Here is an 18,915-nt window from a genome sequence, read left to right on the forward strand (position 1 = left end):
AGGTGGGGCTGACCCCCCTGGACTCTAATGCAATGACAAACCATTAGCCGGTCCATCTGCAGCACTCAGCTGGAGAGTCACAATACAAAGTCAAGAGGGAATAATTGGGGAATGAACAGCAAGGCTTAAATTTAAGCGTAAAGCCCTTAACCAATAAATTTAGCCTTTCCTTCAAAAGGCAACATTTTAAAATTACACATATTACCAGGACCAATGTTTCTCTTTGCTCTTCCTGATGTTTGAGCAAATCAGTCTGGGAGCAGAATACTCGATATTATGATACAGATTTTTGTCCTTAATTTCCTACTTGAAAGTAGTGGGAAGACCCACAATGGACATGTTTGAGTTGCCGCCACAGACTGTGTTGCAGAATTCCTATCACAATTTTTAAATCTGGCAACCAGAAGCCTGGCTCCTATTAAAATGTTCTGGATTGTTCTTTCAAATGTATAGGCAAATAAGTTGAAGGAGGAGCAGGAAATTGATGCAAGAACTGTATCTTGTAAAACACTGTAATTGTGCGTGGCTGACTGGCAGAATCCTAGCAATGCATAATGAGAATTTTGTTTGTGAATTAGGAAACTCAGATTCTGATCATCTGAGAAAATGTTTTGCAGAAAGAAGACATTAGAGACCTATGAGCCATTTCTTACTTCACTCACTCTATGTAGTCCTAAGACAAAAACTTAAAAGCAGTTCTGTCAAATGTATGATGTCCATTAATACACAATTATTTTACGATTCTTCATGCATCACTCTATTTTCTTGGCCATGTCATAAGGATATATTTGAGGTCTCTTTAGTCTATAAACTAATTTCAGAAATGTTTATCTACATGTTTCTTCATAGATATTTTTGGCTATGCCTGCTTATTCACAAATATCTAAATAATTAATGAAAAAGATCTCATCATTAGCCTTGAAAAATACATTCATTTTCATGAGTATATGTTATGTATAGTGAGTGCTATACTTACAACCAGAAAGTATTTTTTTCTTCCCTCACATTTTGGGGAGATTCTGTATTCACATCAAGTAATGCTGGTACAACTCCAGACAGCAAACACTCAAGCTCCTTCTGGCTCTATTTTAAAAGAGATAGTTTTGACAGCTCTAATTATGGCACAGAGAAATGCCAGGCAGGTAGCTGAACTTGCATTTCAAAGACTACCCTTCAGGACTGGATTTATTAAATATTAAATGTCAGCATTAAGAATATCATACATTTTACATAGAATACTTTGGTTCCAACATGATTTCCTCTCTGAAATCACTGATCAGTCCAACCCCTTGCCACTATCTTACTTGAATTATGGACCAGGCAAGGCATTTTCCTGTAGAATTCAGCAAGTTAACTGGAGCGACCTATCTGCAGGAAGGCGCTATCAATATATGTTACAATCCTGTTTCTGAATTATATTCTGATGATAATAAAATGAAGTAGGTTAAAAAAAGAAAATTAATTTTCTTTATTAGAAACATCTAATGAAGCTTTTATTCACTTCTGATGGGGATTCACCACATGTTGAGAGCAACATCCTGGGCTCAAGAGGAAAAATCAGATTCTATTCACCATTCAAAAAAGAAGGGGCTGTGACATGATTTCTAAAGTGATAAATTAAGGAATTAATGACTAGATCACAAGAACTGAGACAAATATTTTAACTGAACAAGTGTACCTAAAATATTACTGTTGTATGCCTCCTTATAAAGATCCAGACAGGATTAAAGGATTTACTGAAGACTACTGATGCCTACCTCTGTGATTAAAAGAATTTTTTTTCTTCTGGTATACATTTGTAATTACAAAAAGAGAATTAACTGGATGTCAGGTTGTACAATTGACTTTTTTCCTTAAAGAACACGACTTTTTAGGAACAAGCATTTATTTGAAAATGTCCTAACACTATCAAATTTTCCTATCTAGAATCCAAAATACTGGAAAATCAAAGTAGCTAGATTTTTTTTTACATACTTAAGATAGTACCTGACACCTATTATGTGTTAAATTTATATTTGTTTAATGAATGATAAATAAGATGGATAAGAAAATGGAAGTCAAGGTCTGCATGGTATATATTTTTCCCATCCCTTTCCTTTAAACCTTGTCTTTATAGTATTTAAAGTGCCTGGTGCTGCCCTGGCCAGTGTGGCTCAGATGGTTGGAGCATCATCTTGTGCACCAACATGTTGCCAGTTCGATTCCCAGTCAGGGCACATACCTAGATTGTGGGTTTGATTCCCAGTGGGGACACACAGGGGAGGCAACTGACATATGTTTCTCTCATACATCAATGTTTCTCTCTCTCTCCCTTCCTCCCTCTCTAAAATCAGTAAAACATATCCTCGCATGAGGATTTTTTTAAAAAAGTACCTGGTGCTTCTTATGAAATGTATGCAGTTGGGTCTTACTTCACCAATCACCACTAATCCTCAGGGAAATGCAAATCAAAACCACAAGGTATTACCTCACATCTGTCAGAATGGCTATCATCAAGAAGACAATAAGTGTTGTCAAAGATACTGAGAAAAGGGAATCCTTATACACTATAGATGGAATTGTAAAATGGTATAGCCATTATGAAAAGCAGCATGGCAGTTCCTCAAAAAATTCAAAATTAAACTACCACATGATCCAACAATCCCACTCCTGTGTATATATTTGAAGAAACTAAAGTCAGACTCTGGAAGAGATATATGCACCCGCATGTTAAATGCAATATTATTCACAATAGCTAGACAATGGAAGGTTATTCATCCATAAGAAGAAATTCCTGCTATGTGCAACAGCATGGATATAGATGAACTAGAGAACACTATGCTAAGTGAAATGAGTCAGAAAGATAAACACCAGGGAGAGAAGAGTAGCTGGAGGTTGAAATCAATAGCCAATGACCATTGACTTAATCAATCACACCTATGTAATAGAGCCTTCATAAAAATCCAAAGGACACAGTTGGGAAACAGATTCCAAGTGGTGAACACAGGGAAATTCAGGGAGATTGGTATGCTCAGACAGCATGGACTCTCCAAGTGCCTTCCCACATATCTTGCCCTAAGCATCTCTTCCACGTGGCTGTTGTTCCAACATATATCCTTTTATAATATGCTGCCAATCTAGTAAGAATAATGTTTCTCTGAGTTCTGTGAGTCACTCTTGTATATTAATAAAATCCAAGGGCAGGGGGGAGGGGGCAGGCCTTGCTGGAACTTGCAATCGATAGCCAGTAGGTCAGCCTACACCCTGGACTTGATATTGGTGTATGAAGGGGACTAGGAGGGAGAATCTAGTAGGACTAAGCCCTGAAGCTGTGGGATTTGACGCCATCTCTAAGAGTGTCAGAATTGAGTCAGATTGGTGGGACACCAAGTCAGTGTCCACAGAGAACAGAATTAATTAAGTGGTGGTGTAGACAAAACATACACACAATGGACAAATCCTTCAGAATTTGTACTGTCTTTTAAAATTCATAGTCAGTCATCAATAGGACGACTATGTATTACAATTTGCACATTACTGTACCACATTACTGTTTTTCCAGTATCCCATCCAAAAGGTAAAAGTATCCTCATTTATATAACAAATCAGATAACCAACCTAATTATTAGTAAACTCTCCTATTGTCTGAATGTTTTTCTCACCATAACTGCAACTTGCTGTCCCCTTAGGACACTGCTTCCCCTGTAGCCCTCTCAGGTGGGCGTTGCTTTTCCTCTCACATCCCTCATACCTCAAAGCCTAGAGATCGAGTATTCCTCTTTGATAGCCATTGTCACTTTTTATCCTATTTGCTGGCTTTCTCCTCCTTCTTCATTAAAAACCTCTAGCCCTTTTAAAACGTATTTTCAGACTTTATTACCCCTCCCCCTCCCCATTAATTTTATCTATTAACTTCCAGTCACTCCTCCTCACTCACTGATGAATTCAGCACCTACTTTCCACCACTACTCTTATTATTCTTGGGGACTCCCACACCCCCAAAAGTTATCCATTTTGATAGCCTCTTGATTTTTTTTATCTATCTAGATTTAAAAAACTAGTCCTCTATCAAACCTTAGCATCATTTCTATGGTCACACACTGGAAATTGTTATCAGTAATAACTGTACCACCTCTGAAATTTCAATTTTAAACTTCCTGTTCTCTGAGCCTCATTTTCAAGCTTAGTCATTCTAGAATACCCATTCCACTAATTCTATGACTTCATTAAGACCTCCAGTCAATGACCATACCAATTTTTCACTATCCATGGTCCAGATATCCTTCTCTGCTTACCCAGCCTAGATTCGATGGTCTAGTATTACAGCACATTACCCTAACGCCCTTCCCCTTTCTCCTTCCCTTGTGCTCATCTAATCCAATTACCTGCTCACTCTAGAACCATTACCAGAGCAGAATGTCACACAAGCACACATGTGCGCATGCACGCACACGCACAAACACACACACACACACACACATACACACACCACATAATCATGCTGACCAGATCTATTTCAAATTGATACTCATATCTGAAAGGGGCACACAAGAATGCCAAACAATCCTGCTTTCTCCCCCAGTAAATCCACTCTCTGGATAGCTAGTCCATGAGCTCTCTCTATATACACACATCTCAATATCTCCCTCACACTTAGTTGATAACTTTGCTACATTATTCACAGAAAAAAATGCAATCGGATAAAAATTTTCATATTTTTCCTTCAAGCAAGTCTACCAATCTGTGCATACAGCTATCCTTAATATCACATATTTCTAAAAAAGATTCCTCTTCATTGATTTCTCTGAGCTATTACTTCTCTAAAAAAATTCCTTAACAGTTATTTATATGCTGCTTCCTTCTCATTATTTAGCACAAAACTGAAATGTCACCTCTTCCAGCAAGACCCTTCCCAAAACTGTGACTAACGTCTCATCATACTATCCTACAGGACACCTTCCAATAGCAGTTATCTATACCTGAAATTATTTTATTGTGGTCTGTCTCCAACCACCAAAACTTCCATTTCTTGGACACATGGATTGTGTCTTCTATATTAGCGTATTCTCTATTACCTAAAACAGGGTCTGACACATAATAAAAGCTAAATAAATACACCTACTAAATAAATGGTTTATTGGACTGATTACTGAGAAACACTAAGTAAACCAAGATCTATCTACTAATATACATAAAAGGTAAAACTTACAGACTCATTTACTATATACTGAAACCTGATAATTTTATGGATATCCAACCCTACTTCACTAGTAACAACATCATGTCCATTATCCAAAATAATGGTAAATGAATGGAGAAATATATTAACCAATAGATTTTTTGATGTTAAATATTACAAATAATTCATATATTTCACATTACATATTTATATTTTAATAATGCTGTTATTGAGAATCACCACAAAATAAAACAGAGTAAAAAATATATTTTTACAAATAAGTCAAATACCTTTTTTTTAAATTACAGTTTACATTCAATATTATTTTGTGTAAGTTTCAGGTGTATAGCACAGTGGTTTGACAATCATATACTTTACAAAGTGTTCTCCCCAATATTTCCAGTACCCACCGGGCACCATACATAGTTATCACAATATTACTGACTATACTTCCTATGCTGCATACTCTATGTCCCCACAACAATTTTGTAAGTACCAATCTGTACTTCTTAATCCTTTCACCTTTTTCACCCAGTCACCCAAGCCCCCTCCCTCTGGCAACCATTAGTCTGTTCTCTGTATCTATGAGTCTGTTTCTGTTTTTTTTCATTTGTTTATGTTGTTTTTTAGATTCCACATATAACTGAAATCATATGGTATTTTTCTTTTTCTGCCTGACTTATTTCACTTAACTTTTGTTATCAGCAAAAAATAGTAAAGCATTATCCAAAATAACTAGTTGTATTATATTCTACTTCAGTTGTTTCTATATGAAAACTACAATAAAACTAGTTTATCAGCCCTAGCCAGGTGGTTCAGTGGGTTGGAGTGTTGTCCTGTACACCAAAGCATTGTGGGTTCAATTCCCAGTCAGGACACATGCTTAGGTTTCAGGTTCAATCTACGGTCGGGGTGAGTGTGGAAGGTGGCCAATCCATGTTTCTTTTCTTTCTCTCTCTCTCTCTCTCTCTCTCTCTCTCTCTCTCTCTCTCTCTCTCAGCATGTCCTTGAGCAAGGATTAAAAAAACAAACAAAAAAACCCAGTATGATATTGTCATAAAAACTGACACAAAGATCAATAGAACAGAACAGAGAGCCCAGAAATAAACCCAAGCATATATGGTCAATTAATTTACAACAAAGGAGCCAAGAAAATATAATGTGTAAAAGAACAGTCTCTTCAATAAATGAGGCTGGGAAAACTGAAAAGCCATATGAAAAAAATAATAAAACTATACCACTATTTTATACCATACACAAAAATTAACTCAAAATGGATTAAAGAATTGAATATAAGACCAGAAACCATAAAAATCATAGAAGACAACATAGGCAGTAAGCTTTTTGACACCCGTCTTGATAATAATTTTTTTAATCTGATAGCAAAAGCAAAAATAAGCAAGTAGGGCTACATCAAACTAAGAAGCTTCTGCACAGCAAAAAAAAAAAAAAAATCAATAAAATGAAAGGCAACCTACTGAATGGGAAAAAAATATCCACAAAGCATAGCATATATCTGGTAAGAGGCTAATATCCAAAATATATGGAGAATTCATATAACTCAATAGCAAAAAAAAAAAATCTGATTTAAAAATGGGCAGAGTATCTGAATAGATATTTTTCCAAAAAAGACATACAGATGGCCAACAGGTATATGAGAAGTTTCTCAACATTACTAATTATCAGGGAATGCAAATCAAAACCACAATACCACCTCACACCTGATAGAATGGCTATTATCTAAAAGACAAGAAATAAATATGAAGAAAAGGGAATACTTATGCACTGTTAGTGAGGAAAAAAAACTGGTGCAGCCACTGTGTTAAACAGTATAGAGGTTCCTCAACAAATTAAAAATAAAACTACCATATGATCCAGCAACTCCACTTCTGAGTATTTATCTAAAGAAAATGAAAACAGTAACTCAAAAAGATATACGCACCTCCATGTTCATCGCAGCATTATTTACAATAACTGATATATGGAAACAACCTAAGTGTCCATCAATAGGTGGATGGATAGAGAAAATATTATGTATATCCAAATGGAATATTAATCAACCATAAAAAAAATAAAATCTTGCCATGTGTGACATGGTTAAACCTTGAGAGCATTATGTTAAGTGAAATAAATCAGATAGAGAAAGACAAATACCATATGATATCACTTATACATGGAATCATTTAAAAAATTTTAAAAACCACAAATTCATAGATACAGAGAATAGTAGAAGCCAGAGATGAGGTTTTGGGGTGGGAAAAATTGGAAAAGGGGGTCAAAAGGTACAAACTTCCAGTCAGAACATATATAAGTCATGGGGATATGATGTACGGCTTGATGATTACAGTTAATAATACCGTACTGAATATTTTAAAGTTGCTAAGAGAGTAAACCTTAAAGTTCTCATCATAAGAAAAAACTATGTATGGTGGTGAATGTTAACAAGACATATTGTAGTGATCATTTCACAATATACAAATATCAAATCATTAAGTTGTACACCTGAAACTAATATAATGTCATATGTCAATTACACCTTAATAAAAAAATAGGGGCATTATTAGAACATTTAATCACATTAGCTGAGTTCAAGCTTAGTCCCTAAAAAGACTGAGCTTCCTTATTGTTACATTGTTTTATGAAGTAAATAAGTTCAATCTAAACTACTTGATTATCATTATTTTTTGTGACTTATTTCAAACTATAAAGTTCGTGTACACTATTGCAAATTAACGAAGGTATCATCTATTATAGGTCTTCACCTAGCCAATAAAACATTAATGAAAACATTACTGTCCCCATCAGGCACAACCATTTCCTTTCATTTCAAAATAAGAACGTCTAACCCAACTCAACAACTAATCTCATTTCAAATTATGGATTTGAAAAAATGTATTAGAGGCACATTTTAAAAAGCAAATACAGTATAAAATCTTGCTTTTTACTGAGTCAGTGTAATTTTGTTTGTTTGTTTGCTTTTATGGCTATCTGATTTACGTCCTTCTTTTGGGCAAGTTTAGTATGCAACCCTCATTCTTTAAATAGTCCAAAAAACCCACAGTCTTAAGTTGTATGAAAACTTAACCTGGCACTGTCAGCTGAAGACACCATAAATAGCACCGTAAGAACATCTGTGCTAAATTTTAACACTGTTCATTAACAGTTCCATTTTCCTGAGTTTGCGTTTGTTCTTTGGCATCGGCTTAGGGTATAATCCATTTTTCAGAAGGTGTTCCTTGCTGAGGCGAATTTGAGCACCATGCTGAAGCTGGAAAGAGCATAAAGCTCGAAGAGGTCGAAGCAAAGTCTGTTAAGATAAAAAGAAAAAAAACTACACTAAAACAGTGTCTGTGACAAGTCATGATATTCTATCTAGATTTTTTTCTTCAGAAACAAGCAGTATTATCTTTATTATTACTAGCTTTTAACTATGAAAAGCAATAAATACTCTAATAAATACATGATGATTTCTAAAGAAATTATTTATTTAAATCCATACCTTACATACCACTAAGTAACTCCAGTAAAAAGATACAAATCGATTTTCCATATAGGTGATAAAGTCTGAATTTAGTTTTATACATTAAGATATTCAAACACCATGAAAAACTTTTGCTGTTACAATAATTTAATCTGTAACAAGCAGACGACAAGAGACCTTTAGATAATGAAGATTAGTTGATTCATTTTCAGTCACAGAAGGATGTAAGCTTCCTGCTACCTGACAACAATTAGATGATGACCGTAACGGGTAAGTGGTTGACTAATGCACACAGTCCACGGACCACATGCAAGTCAGATAAAAGGTTTAGGTGCACTCGAAATAATTCTAACTGTATATGTACCAGCCTTAATGTAAATACCTACAGGGCCAGCCATTTACCATAAGCACGTGAAATGGGTGAATCCAGGGGATAACAGAGTTTTCAAGGGACCATTATTGCCAACTGCTGGTGCTGAGTGGAGCTAAGGCACTTAGGCTACGGCACAAAGCTTTTTACTTCTAGTTATAAAAGTTCATAAGGTAAAACTTCATAAGCAGAGATGGCTCTATAATAAAAAAAATTTCCCTGAATGAAAATCACCAACTTTTAGTTCAAAATTTTTGTCAATCCAATCAGAGGAGCAAGGAAGGGCAAAAGGATTAACTATTTTGAGTGCCTGGTGTCAGGCAATTAAAGCACATTATCCAATTCAATTCTCACAACACTGAGGTAACTAATATTCTTATATTACAGATAAGAAAACAAGCACAAAGAGATTACATGAATTGCCCACTGGCAAAAAGTAATGATGATAAGTGCAGAAGTTTTAATTCAAACCTGCTTCAGAGCTCATATCATGCTGTACTTCCAAGTGTTTGAAACAGTGCTCAAGAATTAAGCATGAGGATGAATCAACAGACGAGGAAGGCTATGACTTGGAGGAGCCCCACCTCTACAGAATGAAGCCAGCTGGAAAATTACTACTCTCCTCCATCATCTTAAGGCTTTATGATGATGCCACTAATTAAAGGTTATTGGGGGCGGGGGGAGAGAATGTATGGCACAGCTTTCCTCCCCAGGAGAGAGAGAAAACACCTTTGCGTTTCTCAGAAGAATGCACCAATTTTTTATTATAGCTAGATTTGAACAGGCTGAACTTGGGTTTCCCCACTAAGGATGCTAAATTTTTGCCATCTGTAGCAATAAGCAACTTGGGATGTTTCATTATGCATTTCTGCTGCTCATACTCCATCTTATTAGCATCTCCCAAATCACACAAATGATCGTCAAACATTCTTTTCCTACTCCTGGCAACTACAGTATGACTGCTCCTGCTGACTAAAGCAAACAGAATGAGAGGCTAGGACCTCACTATCAGTTTGGGATTTTATGTTCAATTTTAACCATAGATAACAATAATAAAAGCTGAGCAGATGAAGGGTCAGGTCACCATTCTGTGTCTTAAACTTTGCCTGTTGTTAGATATTATACTCAGAACATAAGATAGGTTTCCTGCTATGATGGTACATTAATTAATACCAGAATAATATATCTTATAAAACTGGGAAAAGGGGCAGCAGTACATTAATAGTACTAGTATAAACCCTATCCTGAACCTCAGCCCTACTGTATTACAACTACTATTATTAAACCACCACCACTACCAACATGAAAACTTCCGTTTAGGTTTGTAGTAAAGATCGAATTCCAGCTCTGAGAATAAGAGATATATGTCCATAGAGGATTCTTTTCAGAACCCAAAGAAGGAGAGGAAAGAAAGTTTATTTGTTTTTTAATCCTCACCCAAGGATGTTTTTATTTCTTTTAGAGGGAGAGAGAGAGACGGAAACATGGATCGGTCCTCCTGTGTACAACCAAACCGGAGATTGAATCCACAGCCTAGGTACATTCCCTGACAGGGAATGGAATCCACAGCCTTTTGGTGCACAGGAGGATGCTCCAACCAACCGAGCCACCACAGTGTATAATGAGAGTAAAGAAAAAAAGAAGACAGGAAAGAGTACTTCGTGTGTGTGTGTGTGTGTGTGTGTGTGTGTGTGTGTGTAGTTATAAAACTTCATTTAGTTACATTCGTTATCCTCTGACTTTTCCTCTTAAGTTGTATTTATCAAAATCTTTCAATGATTAAAAAATCCTAACAATATCAGTTTTATTTTGCTGTTTTTTTCTTTTGCCAGAAGTGCAGTTTCTTACATGTTCCAAAGACTGAGATGTTAATGAATGCAACGAAACATTACTCTTTACTTATGATTATTAATTATATATGAATCATCAGGCTTTCATGGAAATTCAATAAAATGATTAGAGGTTAAAACCTTTTCATATTCTGTAGGCGTTTTTCTCAAAAAGGTATATCTTTTTTATATTCAAAGCACGGTTAATATGATAAACAGGAAGTTGGTATAACCTCCTCAAAAGAACCAATGCAAAAAAAGAAAGTAAAATGTTCTTCTTTTAATTAAAAAGAAAAAAGTTGAGTACAAAAGAACACATAATGCTAAAAGGGAAATACAAAACACTAAAAGAAGAATCTAGGTCCCCCCAAACCTGTATTTGATGTTGTGAACTTAAAAGCAATTTAGCATATTATAAATGTTGCTTGCACAGCTTAGAATATTTAAATAATTTTAAATAATGGGATCTGGAATGCTAAACTAACAGGAAAATACCAGAGAGGAAAAGGTTATAAAAGTACACAAATTTCTTTTTTAAAATTGATTTTAGAGAGAGGGGCAGAGAGAGAGGCAGACATCGATCTCGGTTGCCTCCCACACATGCCCCAACCAGGAGAGAATCCCCAGCCTGGGCATGTGCGCTGACTGGAAATAGAACCCGCACCTTTTGGTGTATGGCACAACACTCCAACCAATTGAACCATACCGGCCAGGGCCAAAAACTTCTATCACAGATACATTCTACTTGTCACTTGAGCTACAAACTTAACAAGCTATGCATTTCCAAATTTTCTAGATAAATTTTCCTACTTTCAAAAACTACATAGCCTTCCAAAGACGTACATACCTCTTGTATGTAATTATTTTTCTCTAAGATGGAAAGAGCAACAGCTGCACACTCGAGCGTAGACAGGCACCTATTCGTTGGTTGTGTCCGAATTACATACTGACTAGAAATGCTAGTTTTTAACTGCACCTGAAACCAAAAAATCAGAATAGAATGTAATTTTTGTTTTAAATTTAAAACTATAAATTCAGTGTTTTAAATACTGAATTTGATATTTAATTTAATTTAATCTTTCCGAAATTGTAAGTTTAGAAATATTAATATATCAATATTTTCTTTACATAGTATCCTTATGTTATTGTTATTTTCAAATAGAAAGAAAAGGATATTTTCACATATACCTGACAAAGAAAATATATCCAGAATATGTATACACAAAGTCCTACAAATCAAAGCTATAATAGACTAATAACCCCCTTTCAGTGGGTGAAGAAGTGAATAGATACTTCACAAAGAAGATATAAGAAGGGCAAACAGTTATGTGTAAAAGGGCTCAACATGATTTAATGTAAATTAAAATAACGATATAACATTTCATACTCACCAGAATGGTTAAAACCAAAAGACGAACAGCACCAAGGGGGATATGGAGCGAATGAAACTCCCCAGCATTGCAGTGGGAGTGAAAATAGCTTAATCACCTTGGAGAGCCTATTTTATGGTTTACCCTCCCACTATTTAATATAAACTGACAGGTGTTATGTCTGTGTGGGTGTGGGTATAAATACAGAGATATACACACATGCATTATGTGTCCTCTCTTTTTAGATAAAAGATGGCATACTATACATATTTTTATCCAGGAAGATAATATTTTAGCTGAGACCTAATGACTGAGACAGTCTCATATATGAGAAAGGCAATAAAAATATGAATGTCAACAATTTGGCCTTTAGATTCCTATTTTAATTAAATGAAATTCAAGTAATTTTATACTCACAAAGCCATATTCCTAGCCCACACTCTAATCAGAATCACATTTAAACATGTGTAGCTAGATGAGAATTTCAGTTTTTACTCATACAATATGTAAGTATGGGGACTGAAGGTAGTGGTGTCTAAGTATTAACACACAGCACCTTACTAAAATCAGGTGTTCTCTCTTATTTCCTGGGATCTCTAAAGTCCCGTGAGTCTCTCATTCCTTCACACCATTAAAACTCTCCCATCCGTGGCATCTTGTCCGTCAATCCCTTCCCTCCTTTGTTTCTCATGCACTCCACCCATGATGAGAAATATGTTTCTTCTATTAGAATTTCTTTTTGTTCAAAGAATTCTCCTCTACAACTTGTTTCCTTTCTTTCCTCAGAAAGAGGAAGAGAGAAGAGGAAACAAGGGGAGAAGGGAACAGGGGGAGAGGGAGGGAGAGAAGAGAAAGAAAGGGAGGGAGGCAACGAGGGAGGAAAACGAAGTGGGTATCATAAAAGATTCACTACGGAATGGATTTGCTTTTGGAATATATCCTTTAAAGCATATTTGACTAATAATGTTTTAGACATGATAATATTAAAATTATTCTGCATTTCTACCAAGAGACAAAATGGAAAATAGATGCAGGGAGGGAAAGAGATAGAGGAAAAAAATGAGAAACATATACTATGATCAAAGAAAGCCTATGATTAAATAATTATAAGAATAATTCATGATGTTGATTAAGTGTAATTACTAAAGCTTTAATATTTCATCAAGTCAACTAGTAAAACAGGGTACAGACAACTGCTGTTTCAACACTCAATTTCAAGTCATCACTAGAAGAATTAATAATAGACATCTGATTACAACAAAATCTTTGGGAAACATGCAAGAATCACAGTAAGTTTTGTTTATTGGAATGAGTTTGATTTTTAAAAGAAATTTATTTCAGGGAGGTGTTTTCATTCTTACTGTGACTCATCACATGGCTATAGGAAAACTCAGAATTTGACATTTATCATGTTACACTTCAGAATATCCTACACAAATCACCTCTCCAGGAATTATCCAATAAATGGGTATATGGAAAGAGTATATAACTAAGACCTGTCATATTATTAATATACATGTTATTCAAGTATACTAATATGACATTCTCCCAGCTCCTCCTCTTTATGCTTATGTGCTATTTCACCTTCATCACATATTTGATTCAATGAGTAAATAAGAAAGTGCAAAAAGAAATGCTATTGATCCATCTTTCTGAGAAGTCACAGGCATCATAACAAATAATTTGTCAGAAATTGTGTTATCTTCTTAAATAAAAGTTCAAGAAAATCCAAGGCAAAATTATTCAAAGAAAAAATTAGTGTATGATATCAGCATGGTATACAGAAAGGATTTACTGCAAGACCAGGATTATTGTATCAGACCTGACAATGATTAATCAATCTCAGTCAAGCCATTTCACGTCTCAGTTCCTCCTCCCATATAAAAATCAGACAGCTGGCCTCGGCTACAGCACAGCCGGTCCTTGCAGCAGATTGGCCTGGGGGTCAATCCCTCCAAATGACAACAGCAATCAAGGTTCAACTACAACAGGAGGGTGCACACAGTCCACAGGGGGGGTGCCCCTGGAGCACCCAGCTCAGGTGACTGTGCCACTGGACCCTACAGGACACCTACAGGAGGCTACTCTGCCAAGTCTAGGAGACACAGCAGCTCTACCTAATACATAGAAACAAACATAGGAAAGCAGCCAAAATGAGGAGATAAAAAAATGGGTCCCAAATGAAAGAACAGGAGAAATCTCCAGAAAAAGAACTAAGTGAAATGGAAGCCTGGATTTAGTTACACGTATATTCTTTCCATCTTCATTGCACAGCAAAGTGAAAAAAATTACATGTAGGCATTCGTGCTAACATAGTATTTGTCTATTATTTAAAGAATAATCAGCCAAATTGTGACCTGAAATTACTATCTTCTTATCAGCCTAACAAAATGGTAGGGATATAAATAGCTGCTGACTGATGAATAACTTTTTAAAACTCAAATATACAATAACCACTCTGTGTGAGAAGCCAAAAAGGTAGCAAAGAGAAACATAACATGCATTACATTTTGTGGTGTTGTGGAGTTTAATTTTATTGACAACTGTCCATTCAAATATAGTCAAAATATTGAGATGTTAGATAATACCTATACTTGCTCTGGTAATTACTTTCTTAGACTATTTAAGAGAGCTAGTGAAATCCAAAAAGTAAATTGGTATTTCTTAAATGAATCCACTCAAGCCTAACATCAAGTCCTGTGTAACAGCCATTCATGATACAATAAGATCCACTCAGAAAGGTGGAAAATTCTGTCAACTTTGTAGTATGAAAAACATATGCATAAATGCTATTTGACAAATGAATATGTTTTTAGTGGCACATTTAAAGCTGAATAATTACCAACCAAAAAAGTGACGATGCACTGATAACTGCAATGAAGATAAAAAGAATATGAAAAAAGAATGTGGAATGGAGAATTCTTATCAAATCACAGGGATTTCTTTTCTATTCAGTAGGAAAAATATTCTGATTTCAAATTAAAATTGAATTTTCCCAAAGCTTATCATTCATCTTTGCAAGTGATTTAAATGAAAATTCTATTAAATGGTTCATCAAAAACAGTGCCATGTTAATTCCGCACTTCTTTGTGGAAAGGCATTAATTATAATAAAAGTATCACTATGATAATATACAATATTTAACAAATTGTGGTTTATTGTTATATTGTTTTACACCATCTGCTTAATGAAAGCTTCTCCTGTAGTTTCACTTACTATTATCTTATTTAGACTCTCATCACTTCCTTAATCCATATAAAAGCTGTTTGTGTATATTTAACTTATTGGTGATATCTAGAAACTAATTTCATCTATATTAATTAGTTCTCTTTCTACTAGACAAGGTCAACATTCTAAGCCAGAGACACAGCCACACAAAATCTTTGCAACTACTAGCATGAATTTTATTTTTTAATTTTTCAGTTACAGTTGATATAGCATAACTTTTTTAAAACAAAACTTTCCAACCACCATCCTCAATTTCAAGTCACCATCATTTCCAGCCTGAATATTTGCAAAGTCCTATCTGAACATCTTGCTTCCACTTAAGTCTTCTTATATCATTCTCTATGTGTCAGCCAAGTGTTTCTTTAAAAGCAAATGAGTGTGCCTCTGAAATCTAACAAATAAATAATAAATAGGCAGTGTTTAGAGCAAGAGACATAAAACAATGGCTTTACTCAGAAACATACAGGACTTTGCAGGGATGGATTACAGGTTTCTAAATGTTGAGGAAAGCACCATGTTTTATCAAGAAAGTATCATGAGCCCGGCGGTGTGGCTCAGTGGCTGAGCACAGACCCATGAACCAGGTGGTCAAGGTTTCTTTTTTTCTTTTTTTAAAAATATATCTTTATTGATTTCATAGAGAGGAAAGCAGAGGGATAGAGAGACAGAAACATCAATGATGAAAGACTCATTGATTGGCTGCCTCCTGCAGGCTCCCGAGCCCACAACCCAGGCATGTGCCCTGACCGGGAATCGAACCCTGATCACCTGGATCCTGGGTCGATGCTCAACCGCTGAGCCACGCTCAGCCGGGCAAGGTTCGATTCTTGATCAGGGCACATGCCTGGGTGGTGACCTCGATCCCCAGTAGGGGGCATGCAGGAGGCAGCCAATCAATGAGTCTCTCATCACTGATGTTTCTGTCTCTCTCTCCTGCTTCCTTCCTCCCTCTGAAATCAATAAAAACATATTTTTTAATAAAAAATAAAGCATCCTGATGTCTCCTATGTTTAATGGAATACACTGAATTAAAAGTTTTATAGGGCTACATCATTATATTTTATCATAAAGGAAAAACTGAAGTGATAAGGAAATATTTTTAAACACACACAAACTCTCTGTACTTCCTAGTCAATTTTGCTATGAACTTAAAACTTCTCTTAAAAAAAGTCTTTTTAAAAAAACTGATCACATTATTACTCATATTAAAATTCTTAGCTTGCCTTAGGCAAAATCCTTAGCGTGGTCTATAAATCACCCATTTCATCAATACTGCTCTCTTCCCACCTCCATCACTACGATACCAGCCAAACTAAGTATGAAAATTTCTTTTCTCTTTCCTTCACTAATTTCTACTCATCCTTTAGTTTCCAAATGTTAGAGAGATCTTTGTGAACCCTAACTTCAATCAAATCCCCATTTTAAGCACCCTTACATTCTACTCACAGAATTTACTTTAACTTGTAATTATATACTGATCCAAGTGGCTATTTATTTCCACATGATGTAAGCTCCATTAGGACATGGACTGTCTATTTTACTTAGTACTGTATTCTGGTGTCAAGAACAGTGCCCGACACAGTGGTTCGTGGTCAATAACTATTGGTCGAGTTAATGAACACTGATCACAGCCACTAGAAAATAACTATAGCTGTGAATTCAAACCCAGCAATTAATACTTAAATTTGGGGGTGGGGGTGACTTTACTGGGGAAGCAGATGTGAAAATGAGAAGCAAAGAAAGGATCTGTATAAAGAGGTTAGGGATCTGTGTTTGAATTTAAGCTTATGAAGATGACAAAACACAGCTTTAGTCAATTATCAATTTTTACATTAAAAAGCTGGAATTGGGAAATAAATACTAGTCATAATTTATCTCTTTTGAGGGACGTTAGTAAGTTTATAAAGCAGGGAGAGACCACTAATGGCACACAAAACCTACGGGAACTAGAAATTTAGCCAATTGATTATATTATTTTTTTTAAAGTACATCTACATTTAAGCTGAGAAATCTATAAAAAACACTTAGACTTTATGAATCAAATATAAATTGTGCTTAATTATAAAATATGTAGTGTTTATCCAATCCTTTTCTAAGAATATTAAAAGGATTACTTACTTTTATTCTATGCAATTCTAACATTGTTCTCTATAATGCAAAATCTGAAAACCTTACATCTAAATATTTTCAGCAATTTCTCTAGGGATACAAGAAAAAATCAACTAAAGCAAAACTCAGCATGTTACTGAAATCTACATGAAGAACATATAAATAAGTTATCTTTTCCAGACATTATGCTTTAATTCAAAATGACATTTTCAGAGCACTCATTTGGAGAAAAAAATTATAAAGGGAAGAAATGTCATGAATATTTTAAATTGTATAGTCATATAAAGAAAGTAAATGTCACAAAAACTTTTTCAACAACTGTTACATTTGTCTAGTCACATATATATATATGTACACACACATATTTATTCTACCATAAAAATGGAGATACCAAAAAGCTTCTAAACTATGAGCCCAAGAAATGTACATAAAGTTAATATCATGGAAGTCAGTGTTTCATGATCAATCATATCATTCATATGTTTCTAAGACACTGAACATTCTATATAAAGTTAGAATTTTTTAAAGATTTTTAAATAATAATAGAGACTGTTTTAATAACCACAGAATTTAATTTTGTTTCTTTAAAACAATTTTTATCATCTTTTTCTCTAACTTTTCATAACATACTTATACTTAGCTATAGGTTCTTTAAAAATTCTAAAAAGTAGAAGTGTCATGCAGATAGAGGATACTTGCTGTACAACTTATAAAATAAGCTTTTACTTAAAGTGAATGGTTTTGGAACTGTTTAATAATATTGCATAGGAGTGGATAATTAAGTACTATATCTGTAAAAGGTCAGCTTTAGTTTTAAATTTAGCTATATATTATACCAGTGTGGAATTTGCTGGCCCAAATTTGGACCTATTAAAATTCTGATAAAAGATAAAAATGCTTATCTGAAAGTCTGAAATGAAAGTAAATACAGGGCGTAGTGATTTACAAAAACAAATATCCTTAGCATTAAGTATGACATGATAGCTTAATAAGATAGTGTACAACTCAAGGTTACCATCTTTGTTAGCAAAATATTAGAAAAATTTTGCATTTGTGCAAATAAAAACTACGTACAATGCGGTGTCACCTCACACCTATCAGAATGGCTACCATCAATAAATCAACAAACAAGTAATGGCAAGGATGTAGAGAGACCCAGTGATCCCACTTCTGGAAATATATTCCAAGAATCCTGAAATACTAATCAGAAAGAATATATGCATCCCTATGTTTATAGCAGTGCTATTTACAATAGCCAAGATCTGGAAACAGCCCAAGTGACCGTCAGCAGATAAGCTGGTAAAAAAGCTATGGTGCCCTGGCTGCTTTGGCTCAGTGGTTAGAGTTTCAGCCCGTGGACTGAAGGGTCC

General features: G+C 35.0%; 1 protein-coding gene across 1 annotated transcript in view; it reads right to left on the bottom strand.

Annotated features, from left to right (window-relative positions):
* Positions 1-5,098: 5,098 nt before the first annotated feature.
* The window catches only part of DTWD2 (DTW motif tRNA-uridine aminocarboxypropyltransferase 2), a 67,522-nt gene continuing 53,705 nt past the window's right edge, over positions 5,099-18,915 (bottom strand). Inside the window, exons 5-6 of the mRNA XM_087815505.1 lie at positions 11,686-11,814; positions 5,099-8,465 (exon numbers count right to left, since the gene is read on the bottom strand). Coding sequence (XP_087671631.1) covers positions 8,295-8,465; positions 11,686-11,814 — 300 coding nt within the window. The 3' untranslated portion in view covers positions 5,099-8,294. The remainder of the gene's footprint in view (positions 8,466-11,685; positions 11,815-18,915) is intronic.

This window comes from Miniopterus natalensis, chromosome 3 (genome assembly GCF_054644295.1).
Source record: "Miniopterus natalensis isolate mMinNat1 chromosome 3, mMinNat1.hap1, whole genome shotgun sequence".
Classification (NCBI taxonomy): domain Eukaryota; kingdom Metazoa; phylum Chordata; class Mammalia; order Chiroptera; family Miniopteridae; genus Miniopterus; species Miniopterus natalensis.